Source organism: Poecilia reticulata, linkage group LG4 (assembly GCF_000633615.1).
Source record: "Poecilia reticulata strain Guanapo linkage group LG4, Guppy_female_1.0+MT, whole genome shotgun sequence".
Taxonomy (NCBI): domain Eukaryota; kingdom Metazoa; phylum Chordata; class Actinopteri; order Cyprinodontiformes; family Poeciliidae; genus Poecilia; species Poecilia reticulata.
The window spans coordinates 26,469,172-26,488,221 of NC_024334.1; the positions used below are offsets into that span (position 1 = coordinate 26,469,172).

The 19,050-nt window shown below is 38.9% G+C and overlaps 1 protein-coding gene across 2 annotated transcripts in view; it reads right to left on the minus strand.

The window, feature by feature from the left end:
• Positions 1-18: 18 nt before the first annotated feature.
• The window catches only part of negr1 (neuronal growth regulator 1), a 171,883-nt gene continuing 152,851 nt past the window's right edge, over positions 19-19,050 (minus strand). For both annotated transcript variants that reach the window (XM_008408103.2, XM_008408104.2), the window contains one exon: positions 19-315. In XM_008408103.2, coding sequence (XP_008406325.1) covers positions 215-315 — 101 coding nt within the window. In that variant the 3' untranslated portion in view covers positions 19-214. The remainder of the gene's footprint in view (positions 316-19,050) is intronic.

The window sequence follows — 19,050 nt, forward strand, 5'->3', positions numbered from 1 at the left end:
TCATGCATAAAAAAAAAAAAAAAAAAAAAAAAAAAAAAAAAAACTAAAATAAAATAAAAAATATATTTTCCCCCACAAAGAAAAAACAGAAGCTGATTATTTCCCCACCTCAGCTTTCTAACAAACAGTACCAGATTGGATTTCAGCCATCAGCAATGTCAAAAAAAGGACTCATAAATGCTCTGGACAGTCACTGTGTCTGCGCCGGCCTCTGCTAGTACACACTGATGAAGGAGGAGAGAGCCAGGACCAGGTATCGACAGGCCAGCGGGACATGGGCGCTTCCTGTGCTCCCATAGGGTGCAGTGTTGGGTGCTGTGGGCAGGAAACAAGAGAAGCTCTGATTAGTTGTGATTGCACATTCACTCTTCCACACCCGTTATTTCCAAATCCACAGCAGGCTTGGTTTGACGCTTACAAATGAGAATGGCAAGAGTGGCAATCTACAGAACCACCACCAGTGATTTGATCTGGCTTGTGGGGGGAACGTTACAGAGTTATTCACAGGACTCAAGGTGAGTTTAATACTTATGCCTTTCTGTGCAATCGATGCCTTAATGCTTTAGCTGTTTGCAGACCCAAGCCAGAGACAGTTTACTATGAAAACGGAACAAAAATAAACTCATAATAACCAAAATTGCACACACAAAAAATAAAGCAATGAAAATCAGTCTCTGAACTGAAATGCACAAATACACCAAAAACTGTCAGATAAGATTTATAATGGGATTTGAAAAATGACAGAGAATAAAAGGAAGACTTCTATTCTCTTTATTCTCTCTTAAAGTAGTTGGAAGCATGTGTTAATTCATTAACTGCATATTGCATGAAAGTGTGTGAAAGTTACCAGGACATTTTCACATGATTATGGAATCTGACTGGACCATTTTTCTTACTGTCTCTGGCATATTTAGCTGAGGAATGACTGACAGCTTAATTGACTGGACAGGACATTTTGTCCTGATGACATTCTCAGGGTCAAAATATTTTTCGTAGTACTCTAGCACATTTACTTTAACCAGGTTTATATTTTGACTTTTCAGAGTAGACAACATAAAAGGAAACTATAGGTATTGGCCAGCATAACTTTTCCTGTCCATGCATTTTGTAAATCAGTTTGTTCTTTATAGACATTTTAGAGCACATGTTAAACTCAAGGCCTGTAGGTCAAATCCAGCCCACCATAAATTATTTCTATTTCTGTGGCCTTCTGAGCTAGAGAACCACAGAAATAGGACTGTGGTTCTCTAGCTTGACTGCTTAGTCGAGCTAGAGACTCGACTGTCTAGTCACAACCGTATCAGTCAAATCAAATCAGTTTTCAGTTGTATAGGGTCCTATTACATCAACTGGAAAATATGTTAAATATTTAAGTACAAAACAAATGCAGAGGAAGCTATAACATTTTAAGTTTGTTAATTGATAGTTGTATGTATGCATTCTGCCACAACCAACTCTTTGAGGACATCCATGATCTTAATGTGGGCTGAAATGAAAATGAGTTCGACACTGTCATTTTGGCGGATTTGAGTTTAAATTATTGAAAGACTCACATATTTGCACTCGAGTATAGCAGTCAGTATCCACATGTTCACAAGGCGTGGAGTGGATGCAATAACACCAGCCTCCACTCTGGATGAAACAGACATGTTTTTTTTTCCTGAGTGTAGGCCACTCACAGTTTCTTACCCAATTAGATGTGACTTGGTTCTGTGCTCCACCGAAAACACTTAGTGGTTTTCAGAGTTGCTGTATTGCATCTTGAGTAGGTTAAAACCTAATTCAGGCTATATTTGTCATCAAATATGTCAATTAAATGTAACATTTCCTTTAAAAATCACTGTAGTTCTTGCTTTCTCTGGTATTCCTGAATGTATCACCAATATTACAATGATGCTTGTCCACCAAGATGAAATGTTGCGTTCTGTGACACATTATAAACAGAGCTGCTGCTGTGTGTGAGTGAAGATAGTTTCATTTTCAGAAGCTCATCATTCTTATTCATAATTTTCGGATTATCCCACTTGAAGGTTTCTCCAAAGAGTCCTTAAAGGACAGAAAAAGTCTAGAATCTGGTTTTATACTTTTTCAGATCTGGATAGAAATAGAAAAAAGATCCAACACCGAGTGAGGAAAAATGTTTGAGTTCATATAGTGAGCTACTTTCTTTGATGTGGAGTCTGTTACTGGAGATTTTAAAAATCAAGTCAGGGGAACCACGGATATACAAGAACCTATGAGGGTGTTTTTGAGACATGTCTGTGTTTCATTCAGAGTGAGAGAAAGAGCCAGGATTTTTGCAAATAACAGTTGGTAATTTTATTGTTTTGAGCTCTTGATCTTTGTCAGTTTTGGAACATGCAGGATTTGAAAATGATGGCAGTGTTTTAGGAATCTCATAGTCAAGCAAGGTGACGAGGCATCTCTGTAGACTCTCCATGATGGAGCTCGACTTTGATAAAAGAATAATACAGAAGTTGCTGGTTTCAGATTAAAGACATAGTAATTTTATCTGTTTTCATATAATATCTACTTATGCTGTTGAATGGAACTAGTAGAACAAGAAATATTATTTTAGTTCAGTCATCACAGCATATGCTTTAATTTTCTATTTTCTGTTTGTTACCTATTACCTCCATTCAAGGACTCAACTGCTTTACTCATGAAAATGCATTTCTTCCCCTTTTCAACAAGCATGCATTTTCTTTGTTTTCATTTATTCCCAGTTTATTTATGAAACTGGATGAATTATATATATTTTTTACAGTGATCAAGGATGTTCTTGTGGCTCTTCTACTTTATTTAGCAACAACAAGGGCAAAAACGATTCTTTGGATCGTTAAAGTTGCTGACCTTTACTGTAGAACATACAGATAGAGATCAGGGTTTTGCAATGCTAAACGTGCTAATTATCCTAGTGATTAAAATAAGACTGTAAAGCAAGTTTAAAATGCCAACGATGTAATCGTTTCTTCTTAAAACAATAGCAAAACCCTGCAGATACACAGCTAATATAAATAATAATGATTCACACACTGGTAAGGCTGTTTGAATATCTCCTCTACCCTCTAATGTTATAGCTCTTTAGAAAAATATTCTGAGTTTGCTCAAGCTTTATAAACAGAGATCAGAAACTTTTAATATGGGAGAAATTCCCACATCAAGTGGACAAAATGCTTACACTACTTTCCAGCTGCTATGACTGTTGTTAAAATGTGACACCTCGCTTTAACCTGACTTGAGATGAAGTAGGCAGAAGTAATTGGAAACGTGTCAAACTGACTTTCCTTCCATCTCATCTGTTTTCAGTTGTGAGTCAAACACTTATTCCCCCTCTTTCCCTTCCCCTCATATTGCTGGCCAACAGACCCCATCAGAGGAGAGAAGGATAAATGAGGGCAACACAAGTTCCTTTCTCTCACTGCTACAGAAGGAGGCTTTTGTTTTGTGCTGTTTGTGTTTCTCTGACCAGCCACGGTAATATGAACAGGTCTCTCAGGGGAGCTACGTGTGGTGGACAGAGAAGTAGAGGGCAGCTTTTCATTTGGAGGGGCTACTCTGCTGCCCCTCTGGCCCCTCCTCCCCCCTCAAACTCCCTCCATCACAGACACACTCTTTTAGCCCGCGGCTCAATAAACCCCACCTCGCGGGTTACAAAGAACCCTCTCCGTCAATGCGCACATATACCTGCGTGTACAGGTCACATGCATGCCTGCACACGGAGCACAGCAAGGCAGTGCAAACAGGCTCTGCTGTACCAAGGGAAATCATGTGGCGAACAGCCCATATCAGCAGGGCGCCTCTATTTACACTGCCAGGTAATTAGTTCACAATGTACAGTAACTCCTCTGAAGTAGACGATGTGTTGCACAAACAGCAAAATAACCTAACATGCGCTTGCGCTCGTACAGCGCGGGCAAACACAAGAGATCTTGGGCAGATAGTTCTTCTCTTTGTGTTTGTGAGGTTAAAAAAAAACGACTCGCGGTTGTTTCTCTTCAGACGAAGATTGTTATCCCACTGAACAATCGCTACTGTGAAGCGTGTTTTTATTTAACTTGTGTGGGTTGTTATTAGGGCGGAATATGTCTGCTACAGTATCAAAAATAAGTAGGATGATTAAGAGATTGATTTTGTCACCAACACAATAGCCTGCTGCAAACAGTATTCAGAGGCAAAAAAAAAAACAACAAAAAAAAACAGATCCCATTATCACCCGACACTGCTCTGTTTTTACCTGACATTTTCAAGCATTATTTGTCAGCACTGAAGTTGTTTACCTTTTAACGTTGATAACATGGCACGCTTGACAGATGGAAATAGAGATAGGAGGGAAAAAATGAACACAGGACCACATATGGGTGCAAATTTTGATGATTTAGTGGGATGCATGGCTGCCCCCCTTTTCTCTTTGCCTTTTTCTCTTTGTCTCCCTTTTCTTTCCCCATCCTCTCTCTTTGTATCCCTTCTCTCTCCTCCTGTCCAGAGTACAGGATAATGACACAGTTTTCCCGGGCTGCGAGAGTGAGCCGAGGAACGGTAACCATGGCAACAGCTCCCGTCCTGCTCGGCCGACCCGCCGTACCTCGAGCTCGAGTGCGCTTGCACAGAGCTACCCGTGCTCGAACAAATCTTTTAGCGTCCGTTTCAGTGTGCTTGTGTGCACCTCAGGTGGCATGGTGGGGGTGAGAAAAAAAAAATATATAAAAGAGAGGCAGATTTCACTATTTCTCTACTTTGATTTCTTATCTTATCAGTGTCAGTGCAGTTTTCCGGTCGCAGGATTCCCTTTCATATCTCCGCTTTTCATGCAGCAGTTTAAGACGCTTGGTAAGTAATTACTGGTTCACTGGTTTGGTTTGCAGTGACAGGCCTGGAGAGCGTAACAATAAACCCCTCAGTGCTTCAGGAGAGGAAGAGGTAGGTGATGCTGGTGCAGCTGCCCCCTCACAGCATTTAAGTTTCGAGGTGTTTAATATCTCCCGATGTCACTGGAAAGAACAGGAGCCTCCTTTTGTTTTGACTGTGTGGGCTGTAACTTGCCACTTTAATTAACTCCCCAACCAGGAACTGCCTGCTATGCCTTTGCTCAACTCATTAACATGAAGGTAAGGAGACAGACCCACAGAAACTGAGAAAGAAATAAAGGGAGATAGAGGCAGCGGAAGGATTCATCAAAAGAGACAGAACTGGGAAAAATTAGACATTGATTGAAAGGGGTTCAAGAACGGAGCTGCCGCACCGGCGTCTGGCGGACACAAGAGGAGAAAAAAAAAAAAAAAAAAAAACACCATGAAAAAGAGCGAGTGGGAGTGGGCTCTGCTTCTTTGGAGTTAGAATTTAATTGCCATGTACATCAACACCAAGTTACAATAACGCACCAGAATCCCAGACAATACATCACAGAGAAACCAACAGCGTCACAAAGCACCAATGTGGGGAGGAGAAGGAGCACTCCAAAGGGAGAGCAGCAGAGGAGATAAGTGGAGATGAAAGCGACACGCTTCAATTACTGTTTTGCAACAGAATTAAAATTGAAAAAAGAGAGAAAAAATAAAAACTATAGGCTTCCTAGCTGAAGTCAAATGAAAATTACAATCAATGGTTCTTTCCCCTGAATCTGGAGAGCAGCCATTAGCTTTAAATAGCCTGCCAAAGCACGAGCTGCACTTATTCCCCCGTCCTTGTTCCCTTTCTCCTCCCGAATCTACATCGACAGCAGTTTTTGTCACCCACATATCATATGTACAACAAATGCTAAGGCGCTGAACTTCAGTGACTGCTGAAAAAGAAAATGAATCAAACAGACATATGCAACTGTGATATAAAGTGCAGGTTTTATCTTATACCATGTTGTTATTCACTGGAAAATCCTACTTTGTATAGAAAATGTGTGCTGCTTCCTTGCCCTGCTTTAATTTTTACATAAACTTTTGTACAAAAACACATTTCTTCTTTATCAATTCATGTTCCATTTTGACTATATCCCAGGAAAGCGCTTATTTTGTTATGTTGACACACAAAAAAAGAAAATACAGCTATTTACTATTTGGAAGTTTAGCTGGTGACAATATAAGTTAAGTAAAGAATGCTTATCCTTAGTCAACCACAATATTTAGCTGTTGGTTAGGGAAAAAACTGTTTACTATCATTTTAATCTGTGATAAATACTTTCAATTAAGCTGTTCAACTTAATTAAAATAAATTTTAACTAGATTTTTTTTTATGTTACTCTGATAAAAACATGCATGTCAATTAATTGAGCAAACTCTTATAACCTTGAATAATATGAAATTGTTTTCATAATGAATACTGGATTTTTTGCAAAAACATTTTAGATTTTGCTAATAGTTATTGTGAATTATTTTTATAGTTACATGCATAGAAAGAGGACAGAGTGCACAATTTTAGAAAAAAAAAAAAAAGAAAATTTTGTTTTTTTATGATTTTACAATTATGTCCAATATTTGAGTATCTGAAGTCATCATTTACTCTGAATTTGCTGGTGTTATCTATTAATGTTTTTGTCTATTTATTGGTCCAGTTTTATCTGTTTTTAAATTACATTTTATGACTTATTTAACTATAATTGATATGTGTTTTTTGCTATAAAATGTATTCACATGTTGTGACTTCTCTTGACTTGGCTAACTTCAGGAATGCCTTCTTGTGTCTGGTATCTTATATAAGGAACTGAGCATTTCCATATTGCTTTCTGTTTCAGTTTATTTATTTATAATACATCCCTTGAGTTAGTTGTCTCCTCTAAGCAGGTTGTTTGTTTTAGCTATACAGACATTGTAGGCAGCCAGGCATCATCCTAATCCCCCATGGGCAGCTTCAGAAAGGGCTCGTGTGAGCAGGAGTTGGAGGAGGGGCTTAATATCCTTGACCATCATTCAGTGGCCTCTAGTCCTCCCCTCACAGATTCCCAGAGGAAGGCCACAAGAGACGTTCCTGAGCCAGAACTGATCCTGTACACACCATGGTGTAACTCGGGCTAAATCCCCCAACATGCAAGGTTCACAGCAGCCACCAGGAGTGTGTCTAAGACACGTAGACGCTGTCTTGACTAGGCCATGTGCTGCTGTTGGTGAAGAGTATAAATGAATATCATGCAGCATTTAAGACCTGCAACGAGGAGCAGGAAAAATATTGAAATGATACGGCAAGCTTTATCGCCTGCTCAGTACTTAAAGAAGCAGCATGAGAGCACTTCATGGAAGGTGATCAAGACATTTCCCAGGTCTTACCTCACTTCAACCCCACTGACAGTGAAATACAGCCTCCCACTTCACCATTCATCTTGTTGCCTCTTGCCAGTAGCAGGCTGCCATATTAAGTTGGCGCACAATTGACTCGCCACCCCATCAGCTCATTCATCCATTTCTCTTTCTATTCCTTCTGTTCTTGTACAAGCAAAGTGTTCATCATGACCAAATATGATGTTCAAACTCATCACCTCTGTCTCCCGTTATGATTACCACAGAGTGCTGCTGCACAGAGTTCTCATTCACTCACACCTTGGAGCTCATTAGCCCCACCAATCATTTGCATTAGTGCTAGTAATGAAAAGCCTCCATTAATAAGATGGCCTTCAGAGATCATTTACCCTCCTCTGCCTCCCAGCACTGTCGTATCCTCACAGTCCACTCCCCCCGCTCCCCGCTCCCCTCACCCCGTTACCTGTCGGTTATCAACACCCAGCAGAACGCTTTTTGGGGCCGGCTAGAATAGCTCCTCTCAGCATCTGTGTCTGAAAGGAGAGAGACCGAGCAAGTGACGGGTCACCTGATAGCTCGCTGAGTGAGCTGGAGGCTCTTGAACGCAAGCAAGCGCTGGCCTTCAGCTTGACTTAATCAACACCTCTGTGGGGTATCTGGACACTTGAGAGACCTCAGCCCAGTGTAAACGAGAGCGGGGAATCCTAACTGAGGAGACATTTCCACCTTTTCTACAGTTACTGATCCTTTCCCTACTGATTAACTCCTCTGTCGTAATGCACCTTCTCCCATCCTCCTCTGATTTTTTTTTATTTTATTTGAAATGAATGTGTCCTTAGAGACAATCTGGGACTTTTGACCTCATTGCATCTTTAATTCAAGAACATTCTTTCTGCAGGTGTGAAAGCTCAAACTATGTTCAACTGTATTAATCATCTTAATCAGTCCGACAACCTATAGGAAAATAGCAAAAATCTTCTCTGGAGGATTAATTATTTTCTCTCGAGCTACTACATACAACAGAGTTCTGCTAAAGCAGATGTGCTAAAGCAGGGGTGTCAAACTCAATTTCACCGAGGGCCACTTCAGCATATTGGCCTCCCTCAACGGGCCACATTGACGGTACAAATCAGGAGTGCCCAGGTCCAGTTCTCCAGACTGCAACTTTTACATGCATCCCTGCTAAAACACCCCAGACAAAAGGTTGACTTCCCTCATCAGCAGCAACTCAGTTCTGTAGAGGCTTATAATGAGTCAATGATCCAGGTGTGATGGAGAAAGAACGCATCTAAAGTTGCAGATGGTAGCTCTGGAAAACTAGACTTTGGCAGCCCTAGCATAAATGTATGAAAATACAATGTTAAAAATAAATTAAACACCTCATATTGTTAAATAACGCTTTGGAGCGTCTGGTTAGGAAGCGCATTCAAAACCTTTGGTTGAAATGGCGCGTTAAATTCAAGTCTCCATTACAGACTAGATAAAACTAAAGAGAACGCAACGTTGTGTTCATCCATTTGAGGAGCCGGGAGTTTATCTTGAGGAAATAAATGACGACGCAGAAGTTAGTTAGACTGTAACATGCGCAGTCCGCTACTCAACCACTGCGGACGCGGCTGCGAAGAATTAAAAACCGCTGGAAGTAACTCATCCAGAAGATTTAACAAATGGAGCCTTCTCGGTGCACATTACCCAGGAGAGCGGAGTTCTGGAGGAGCTGCAGACGTAACATCTGTCCGTTTCGGAGAAGCGAAAACACGCAAAACAACAACAAAAAATCCTAGTAAAAGCGCAAACCGGACCGCGCACAGGGCAAAACACTCAGAGTTCAGTTGATCTGTTTGGATCAGACAGATCCAACTGACTGATGAATTAGCGCAGATTTTTCTGCAGAGGAGGAAATGCGTTCAGACCCCCGCGGGTGAAGTGATGCTAATTTAAGTGAAGTCGCTTAATTTATTTTATTAAAAGTTATTCAGGCCTCAGTCAGAGGTTTTTGTCACTACGGAGAAAAATGTAGATACATTTACCTGCTTAATTTGGGATGGGATCTGGATTCACGGTGAATATCAACTAAACCGCATAAAATGCGGCTAAATAGCCGATGTTAATATGGTTGTAATTTCACGGATAAAAATAGTACATGAACGATTTTTTTTATGTTGTCGGTCAAGATAACGGATAACAAAAAAAGTCTAGCGCCACCTGCCGCCCTGACACCAACTCACACACATCTTCATTCACAGTCTTGTAAATCGATGTTTCTTTTCTTGGACATTTTGACGTTAGCTTGTGATGTCTCAGTTTTATTCGCTGGGAAAATCAATAAACAGCTTGAGGTGACTCTGCTGCTCTCTAGTGGCGAGAAGCCATAATGTTGGCTGGTAACAATCGGAATGCATTATGGGAGATGTAGTTTGTAGTCAATTCGTGCTGAAAACCTATTTTAAGTCAATCATGGACCTATAAAACGCTGGGGGGGCCACATAAAATGACATGGCGGGCCACATGTGGCCCGCGGGCCTTGAGTTTGACACATGTGATAAAGCAACATCTAAAAGTTGCAGGACACCAGATTAGGTTCTAGCAACTACCTCATATTTTGGTGTACTGTGCGTATTTTGTGAGTCACAAATACTCTGCACACATTGCCTGTTGGGCACAGCGGTGCAGAAGTAAAGCATGAGACCAGTAAGCGGAGGCCTCAAGCCTTAACGTGGCTGTCACATGTTCAAGTCTCAGCTTCGCTACATGTCTTCGTTCTTTCTGCATGTCTTCTTTCAAAATCCGCTTTCCTGTCTGACCACTGTAAAATAAAGGCATGACAAAATATTTAAAAAGGAACGTTTCCTTGTTGAGCATAACAATGTCCTTCATTTCTTCATTTCCCACAAATTCAGCCATGGTAGTAATGTACAAGGGGGACAAATATTTTGCTTTTCAGCTTAAAAATAGGAACAAAAGTTCAAAAAGATCATTGTTGCAGACCAAAGTTCTTCCAAGCTTCTATTTTATTCAGACACTCTTCAAAGTTTGACTCCGTCTTGTCCACAAGATGGTACAGATTCTCAACATCCATCAGCTTGGTGTTGAATACAAAACAGTTCGATGTGAACACTGAATAAGATATGCATATTTTGAAGATGTAGCTTGGTATCCATATGGGATAAGGGGATATTTCGAAATACTTAGAGAAATGCAATTAAGGTATGTAAAAGGTAAGATATATGGATCTGTGCTCACTACATAGAAAAGTTATCAACTTCCAAGTAATATTCTTTATACCCCCTTCTGAAACAGAAAAATCTTTTTTTTGCCCCCCAGCCGTTTAAGGTATTTTTCTATACATCTTGAAGATAAATAGTCATCAACATATTCTCTGAAAAACAAATTTCAAGAATACAACACCGCATGCTCTGAGACTGTTTTTAATCACAGCAGTTCCAACAGCATAATTACTCCATGACTTCAGCTGCTCCCACTAAATCTCCTTAATGTTCCAGGTTTAATATAATGCACAGGGATGCAAACAAACGGCGTCAGCATGTTGTAAGTTCCCACATTCCTGTTTTCTTCTCTGTCTGTGTAATAATCTCACTTTCATATTTGCGTCTCTCTCCCCCACTCCCTCTGATAATTCCCCCTGCCCCCATTTCCTCCTTACTCTTTTTAATGCTTATCAAGGTTTTATTTCTCTGGAAGTCCAGCCGTAGGCTCAAGTGTTTTGCTGACTCAGGAGGCTGCCTGGTTTCTATGATGTCAGCGACAATCTACCCCGTTATGAGGAAAGTCTTATGACAGGGTTGAATCTCTGTGAGCTTTTGCGTCGATACACTTTCTGTCGGCTCTCATGCACTCATTTCTTTCACCTGTAGCCGTTCGTTGTCACATCGATTCCCAGCTGTAGTGTATATGGGAATATGATAAAACAGCTTCCTTTTGTCAATGTCCATTGAGGTCCTGATAAAGCAGCACAGCTAAATGCAGAGGGGTAAGTGCATTTTCTTCATGATAGATATAAGATAACTTTATCACTGCATACTGCCTGGTTATCACTGCTCACCTGAGGCTAGTCAAAGCTGATTGAAATGTGCTCAAGCTGAGCGTCTCGGCACAAGCACACGGCCCTGCTGCCAGTATTTGCTCGGATGGTCACACTATATGAGGAGCAATCTATAATTTTTCTTCATATTTACCTTCCTTGAGCTGCTAATTGATTTTTCTCAGATCAATTCTGTGGTTTACAGAAATTGGTGGAGCAAAAGGGGTTTGATCAATTGCCGAGTGATTAGCATGTGCAGTGGATTACTTCGAACTGAAGGACTGCAGAAGAATGGAGGCTGAGCGGATGGCAGGCACCATTCAATGGAGGCACTTGCCCTATTTTTACATTACTTATTGTTGAGTCAAAGTATACTTTTAATAGCCTACGCCCACAGGTTGTTTGAGTGTCACATATGAAATAGCTCTTTATTTTGCCAAGTTAGATCCTCATGCGGTGAAACCACTTCCCCCACCTTGTTTCAGAATGCCTGTGGGAGGTTCAGATAAAAACTCCAGTGTCCTGAAGTGATCAGTATCGATCTGTATGGAGATTCTTTGCTGTGTTTTAAGAGGACAGAGGCTTTGCACACATACCATCAAATGTGCAGTCTGGTATGTATGTGTACGAATACTTTAATCTCTCAGGCATCTATCAGTTTAACGACACCAATAGATGTAAAAATCAATAGATATCCTGCTGCTAAGTTAGGAACGACCCAGAGGACAGTAAACAAAACAAAACAACGCAGCCCTTGTGCTAATGATGTGACCCTCTTGACACAGGAATGAGAATGAATCCCTTTTACACTGAAACTAGGAAACTAATTGTAGGGTTAGTAATTAATTCTTAATACCCTCCATCTGTCGTGCTGGAAATGGACTGCACGAAAAAAGGCTAAAAACTAAGTCACCAATGTCAGCTGCAGTTAATTTGGCGTCTGTATTTAAGGCATAAACAGAGAGGGGAGTTGAAATGTGTCATAGTGAGGCATATGTTCTGACATGAATAGGCTCTGACTGCAGATGGGAGAATAAAAACAGGACGGACCTTGTCTTGCATGCAGTTATGCACACACACAATAAATGGGACTTATTTTAATACATTTAATTCAAGAAAACTACAAGGAACATAGATGACATATAGCTTGCTTAAAGTACTCTTTAAAATAATAATAATAATAATAATAATAAACAATCCTGTTAATATGGTTCTTGATCATATCCTGCATGCAATTTGTGAAATTTGAATGTACAGTTTTATGTCGAGGTGTACAGTGTGTTTTTTTTCTTCTTGAGAAACATATATAAACTGTGTGTAACATATGCAATTTAAAACTCTCAGGGTGATGTATTTCAGAGAGAAATAAGTTTGATTTTAAATTACCACTCCACCATTATTAGTGAAGATTAATTTGCCAACACAACATTTATGTAAATGACTTTCAACTGAGCCTGTAGTGCTCTTTCAAAAGATACTTTATTATCTGCAATTCCATTAAACTCACAAGCTCCTATGAGTGTAGCTCTGAGTGTAATAATGGTGCTTGATGCACATTATCACAAATTGTTGGATATAAAAATTCATTTATCTTTTATTATAAAATGAAAACTTTATGCAACCCATGTGTTTTTTAGGCGCATGGAGACAAAAAAAAGTTGGCAATCTGGGCCCTGTGTTGCATACTGTATGTATTCAGCACAACACAGTTCTTTTGAGAAGTTCACAAACTTATCATTGGGAGGAATTGGGAGGAGGGTCTGTTTCAGAGATCTTCAGAGAAGATACCAAATAGAGAGTTAAGATTAATGTCATGTCCTGTTTACTCTATCTCAGCGCACAGAGCTTGAATATTGAAGCTGACCAATAGGAGAAAAGCTGATTCAGAGTGCCCTCCCACCAAGCTTCTCTTAAAAGGAGTCTGAAGGAAAACATGTGAGAACATCAGGAATATAAAAAAGGCATCTATAAATAAATGGACAAGGAAGAAAGCAGGAGAGAGAAAATGCAAAGAGGAAATATTACAGGTGAAAAAGTTAAAATAAATCAATGTATGATTAAAAACCTTACAGTAAGGAAAAATACTTAAATAAATACTATATATATCAGCAACATCTCATCATTGTGAATATTTCAAAATCTAATATCTCACATACATATTTTATAACTTACATGAAATAATCTGACTAAAATGTTAGTCATTTTTCTTTGTCTGTTTTTAGTCAAAAGTACATTTGAGTTATTATTTCATAAGCCTTCGCATTTACACCTACAACCTAATATGACCATTGCAACAGAACCCACAGCTCTCAGAAAAATGCATCATCCAATTTTACCATCTGAAACACAGTTGAGTTCATCTAAGGGTGTTAAATGGAAATGAGATGCTATACACGGCAGCGATATCTTTCTGAGCACAGCCTCAGTTTGCTGCAGAGGTTAAGCTCCAATTTTGATGCTTCAAAAACAATCAAAAGAGTTCAAGAGCACCCAGGTTGAGGTGGTTTGAAACACTAAAAAAGCAGTAAAATAAAAGTAGCAAGTATGTTAGAAAGTCGCATCCAATTTTATGTGAGTGGGTTCCAGAATTTAAACTGCTATTTGGAACTACTCATCTGTGTGTGCCCTGTACAGTCACAATAACTTTGAACACTCAAAAGTGTTTAAGCTTTATGAATAAGAGACTGACAGTAACTCAAATGTGTGAGATCCCTAAAAAAAAGCCCTAACCCTTATCTGCTCGTCTGTAAAAACCCTCCACTCTAAATCCACTTTAGCCTTTCCTGAGTGAGCTCCATCCTCTCTACCACACTGACACTATCGATGTGCAACTGTTACTGCTGCATAAATAACAGAAGCGATGAGGGCGACATGCTTTTTCATCTTTGACTATAGGATCAGTGAGTGCGGCTCCCAAATCTATGTGCATACCGCTCTCTATGTTCTTGTTTTTCGCATGAGGTCAGACACTATTGACTGGAACCAGTGAGGGGAATGAGCCTGCATTTACCAACAAATTGGTCCCCTGGATTGACCTCTGGTTCAACTTAGCTGGATTTCAGGAGAAGGAAACATCAATACATCTGGTCAAAGACATAAATCTCACTCAGTCACCAGAAATAGGGCAGACAGATTTACATTTACATACAGTATTCATCATCAAGTTGACTTTCTGCCCCCATGGCAGGAAATGTGAGTGTGGGAAATGTCACTTTAATTATACTGCATTCATAACATTAAGAGCAATTACAGCAGAATGTAAAGGGTCACAAAGTGCCCATATAAAAGCCACTAGTGTCATATGTCTAGAAAATAATGACCAAAGTTCCAGCAGCAGTTTTAAAATGCTGTTTTATTGGCTAGTAAGACTCAGAAGCCAATTACAGTCTCTCTGCGGTATCAGCTCTAATTTGTCCAAGTACAATGTGAGGAAAGAAAAATTAACCCAGATTAACTGAATCTGCTCTTTTCCATCAAGACTTCTCACAGTGTTAACGTTTGGTTTTCTATAAGTAAAGTTCTTCTATTCAAACCAAGCTTATCAATGTGTTACTCGGACGTAAATGTGATGGTAAAACAATGCTCTTTTTAACAAAATATGCTCTCTAGGTTCAGCTGTGATGCTAAACCATAAAGTGCTTCAGAATGAATAACAATACCAGTCTGTCTTCTTTTGTAAAACCTGACGATTCTCTTCACTTTTCAGCATTCAGCTTAAGGCCTTTAAAGCTGAATCAAGCACAATAGTCTGTCTTATTTTACCGTGGGCAAATTCAATGAAAAGGAACAAAATGCCTTAATCCTAACCAACAATGCCATGTTGCTGATTTTCAAAATCCGTCTTCCCCTTTTTGGAAGATACCTAAATACCACCAACCTCCAGGTTTCTGTGAATGTGGCCTTCATGTCTTTATCAAGAAGGTCCCCTATTTATTTTATAGCAAAAATAAAAATAAAAAATATCTCATTAATATGGGTTTTTAAAAACTTGACTAAAAGCTGACTGACATAGCCCAAACTCGCGTTATTAAATAGGGGGGTAAATATACAACTTGCTCACAAAATGGTAGGAAACAAAACAGAAGCTTTACGAGAACAAGAACAATCAAGAATTAATCACCATGTTTGAGAAAAGTAAGAGAATGTTAATGTGCAGGTTTTCCACATCCATACAAAAATGCTACAGGCTTAAATCCCCGTCCTTTCAATTTCAGGTCTCCTAAAAATGTTTATGACACTAACAGGAATTGAATAGACCACTTTGATTTGGCAAGAATATTATATTTCAGTATTGTGATCTGCAAGAACTTGCACCACCCCCACTATTAATTCAGCTTAATTTATTTCTACTGGCATGGTCAGTGAAGTTCATACCTGTTAGTTTGCCTGATTTCTTAGGCAAGTCTCTCTGCTGATCACATGCACATGTGAAAAGAACTACTTCCCTCCTACATCTTTTACACATAACACAAGATGCAACATCAATATCTACCAGATGAACATTCTGTTTTATTGGACAAATTAATAAACAACAAAAAAAATAAATAAAATGTTACGTTACTGGTTAAAAACATGCTTGGTGTGTACAAAAAATTATAGAAAGTGGGGTAATAAAGTTAAATTGTGAACCTCTTTCAATATTTTAAGTATTTTCGACCAAATAAAGCCATTTTAGCAATGGCTAAACTTTGTTGTTTCTTATAATAGAATTTGAATGAATCAATGACAAATTAATTCACTGAAAAGCTTAGCTGTTAGCCAATCGGTTAAGAGACTTGCTTATTTTTCTGCTCTGTGTCAGGCGCCAATCTATGCTTTGGCAAAGCTGTGTTGGGAGGTGCCAAAAGGACAAGTACAACAAAGATTATTATCCGTTAGGGGAGTTGTAGTTTGTCTGCTTAACAATGGGGACTTCTAAACTGACACTGATCTAAATGCTTGAAGCGGAGGGCTCATGCTTTGGGATCACGAGATGCAATAGATACTGATTAGTTCATTTTCATTAACACTGTTCTTTACTGTTGACAAAAACTCAGCAGCACAACACTTTGGAATATTTCTAATAAAAAACAAATAAGCAAACTGAACAAAAAAAAAACAAAAAAAAAAAAAAACAAAACGCTTAAAATAGTAACAACTACTCCATTTAGCTCACTATGTTAGCAACATGATTTTTGTCATTCTGTCATGTCATTTTCCATAAATGGTAAGGGAAAAGGTTTTCACTACTTGGCTAAAAATGCAGTAACATGTGATGGAAAATGTTTCCTTACTTATTTTTGTCAAAAGCTATCAATATTTTATATGTGTGTTCATTTGTTGCTGTTTATTTGTGTATATTTTGAGGTGAAATAAAAACAGCTGGTGAAATTCTTTGTTTTGTCAAATCAAAGAGAACAACCACATTTACTATTAGACAATCAGATGATTCGGTGGGCATCAACCAGTGAGGCTATAAATTCCTTATGTTTTGAGATATTGGATAACTGTATTTAGTTTACTTTACCAAATGTATGGTGATATGAGAACGTTTAAGTGACCTGCAAAAAGAAAGTTCTGTAGGTCAAACTTCACACCTGAAATATGAGGACAATGCTGTGTATGCAGGTTTCTGAAGGTGTTTCTTAAAAAAAACTTTTAAGTGTAATTTTTAAGTGTGAATAAGCAAGTTTAGTTACAAATTATTTTACACATTTGAACAAAAAAGGTAAGTGTAAGGCCTGGAGTATCTGATATGACTTGAAACTGGCTTAACTTAAAAATTATATCAATCATAAAAGTATTATGATAAATATGGACCATCGGTCTAAGTTTCACTTGTGTGGATAATGTTAATTTATTAATCATTTAACAAATAGTTGGAAAATGTATTATTGAATATAATCTTGCTTCAATACAAATAGTTTCTAAGAAATACAAAAAAATTATTTGTGCTGCAAGAACACATAATTAAAAATATTGGTGTCAAAAAGTGGATACATTGCTATACATACATACTATGCTTGGATTTGCAGAGAGCACCTACATCAATTTAGTGAAGCTGTGATGTTTCCTGCAGGATTAATTTTAATTTGAGGAAGATGATATAAAGCACCTCCGTCAATGTTTATTTCAGCTGTTGAAAGTGACAGCCCAGCCCCTCAGAATATGTATGAAAATATGCCATCCAGTGGTAGTTTGTGTTTTAAACTTTGCTATTTTTTGAGATTTTATTTTATTTTTTTGAGAAATTCAAAGCGTTCCCTAGGATATTTTCAAACGGGTAATTGAAATATATTCTCGTCTATTTTATTCATTTATTTTCTTATTTATTTATTGGTTCAGGATGAGTGGAGTCATCCTTTGATTAGTGGCTGTGACGGATTTTCATCTTAAATTGGTCTGTCATTTAAATCTTAACAAGAAAAGCACACTAATGGCAGATATGGAAATTAATAATCCTTGGAGTAGGATATATTTTTCGGATTCCGTTCTGAGTGTGGACTGCCAACTATTTTATTACACGTCTTTTTTCTGGTCTTTTTCAGATTCTTTCTGTTGGGATGCAAATCTGGTGTTGTGGGCCCGCAGGGAGCCACCCACCATTACTATGATCTCTACATGCTAGATGGTATTAGAGAGAACAAATATAGAGCAAAATGGTCTAATCTGATCTGCTCCTTTCAAAACAGCTCAGACAAGGAGCCTGGGATTCCTCACTGCTAATTAACAATGTCGTCTGTGACAGGCTGTGGACTTGTGAGATGCTCATCTCATTGATAGTTTCAGACGTATTACAGTAATACAGAGGGAAAGAGAGACATGAATAATAAAAAAAAAGGGTCGTTCATCACTTCTGAGGCTGTTACAACCTTGGTGTGTTGAATCTCAAGATTACTTCACCAAAGACACTTCTCAGCACTTTGACTGACCTCAGTTCATCATTTGCAAATGTAAAGAGGGTGGATCCTTGTCAAAAGCCTTGAATAACTCATCATCTTAAAAGCTGGGGGAAATAATAAAGGGTTAATGGTTCTTTTTTGAAACCTTAGAGGCTTTACTGCTAAGCACTTGCATTTCCATTCCTCTCATGTACAAAAAGAGCTAAGGAAGAGACTGGGGAGCTGAGATAGCAGTTAACAGCAGAGGATGCATAAAAGCGTTTGTGTATGCAGGTGGTTTGTTTTTCTGTTTATATGTGCATGTACATGCACGCGTCCCCCATTAATGCATTTCTCTGTACACATAACAGCATACTCAAGTACTTTTACAGTGTGTGCGTATGTGTGTGTGTGTGCATGTGTTTGAGCTGGTTTTGAAATCTTTATTGGCCATAATAAAGAGTGACATGATTCCAAGTTACAGAGAGCGTTTAGTATTGGCGGAGTGAAGCCATGCTTTAGACATGCCAGAGGTGCCAAAAGGCTTCGAAATCGAGCCGATAGAACTAACCTTATTTAACGGGCAGACATCTGAGCCACTTCCCCCCAAAGAGAATGCCATTTCTGAATGTCATGACCTTTTCTAACCGTGTTTAAAACCCTCCAAGGTCGTTAAGGTGTGGTTTGTCAATAAAGCGAATTTGAAGACACTTGGGGAATGGTAAATGGGCAGAAGAATGACACACGTGAGCAGGTTTTAATGTACATACCATTGACTATTGTTGATCTGACTGAGCTGGTTTGGTTACATCACAGTGATTGAAGCTGTGCGTGCGTGTGTGTGTGTGCGTGTGTGTGTGTGCGTGCGTGCGCATGTGTGTATGCAGGTTTGATAAACTTTACAGCTAGGACACACGGCCTCAAT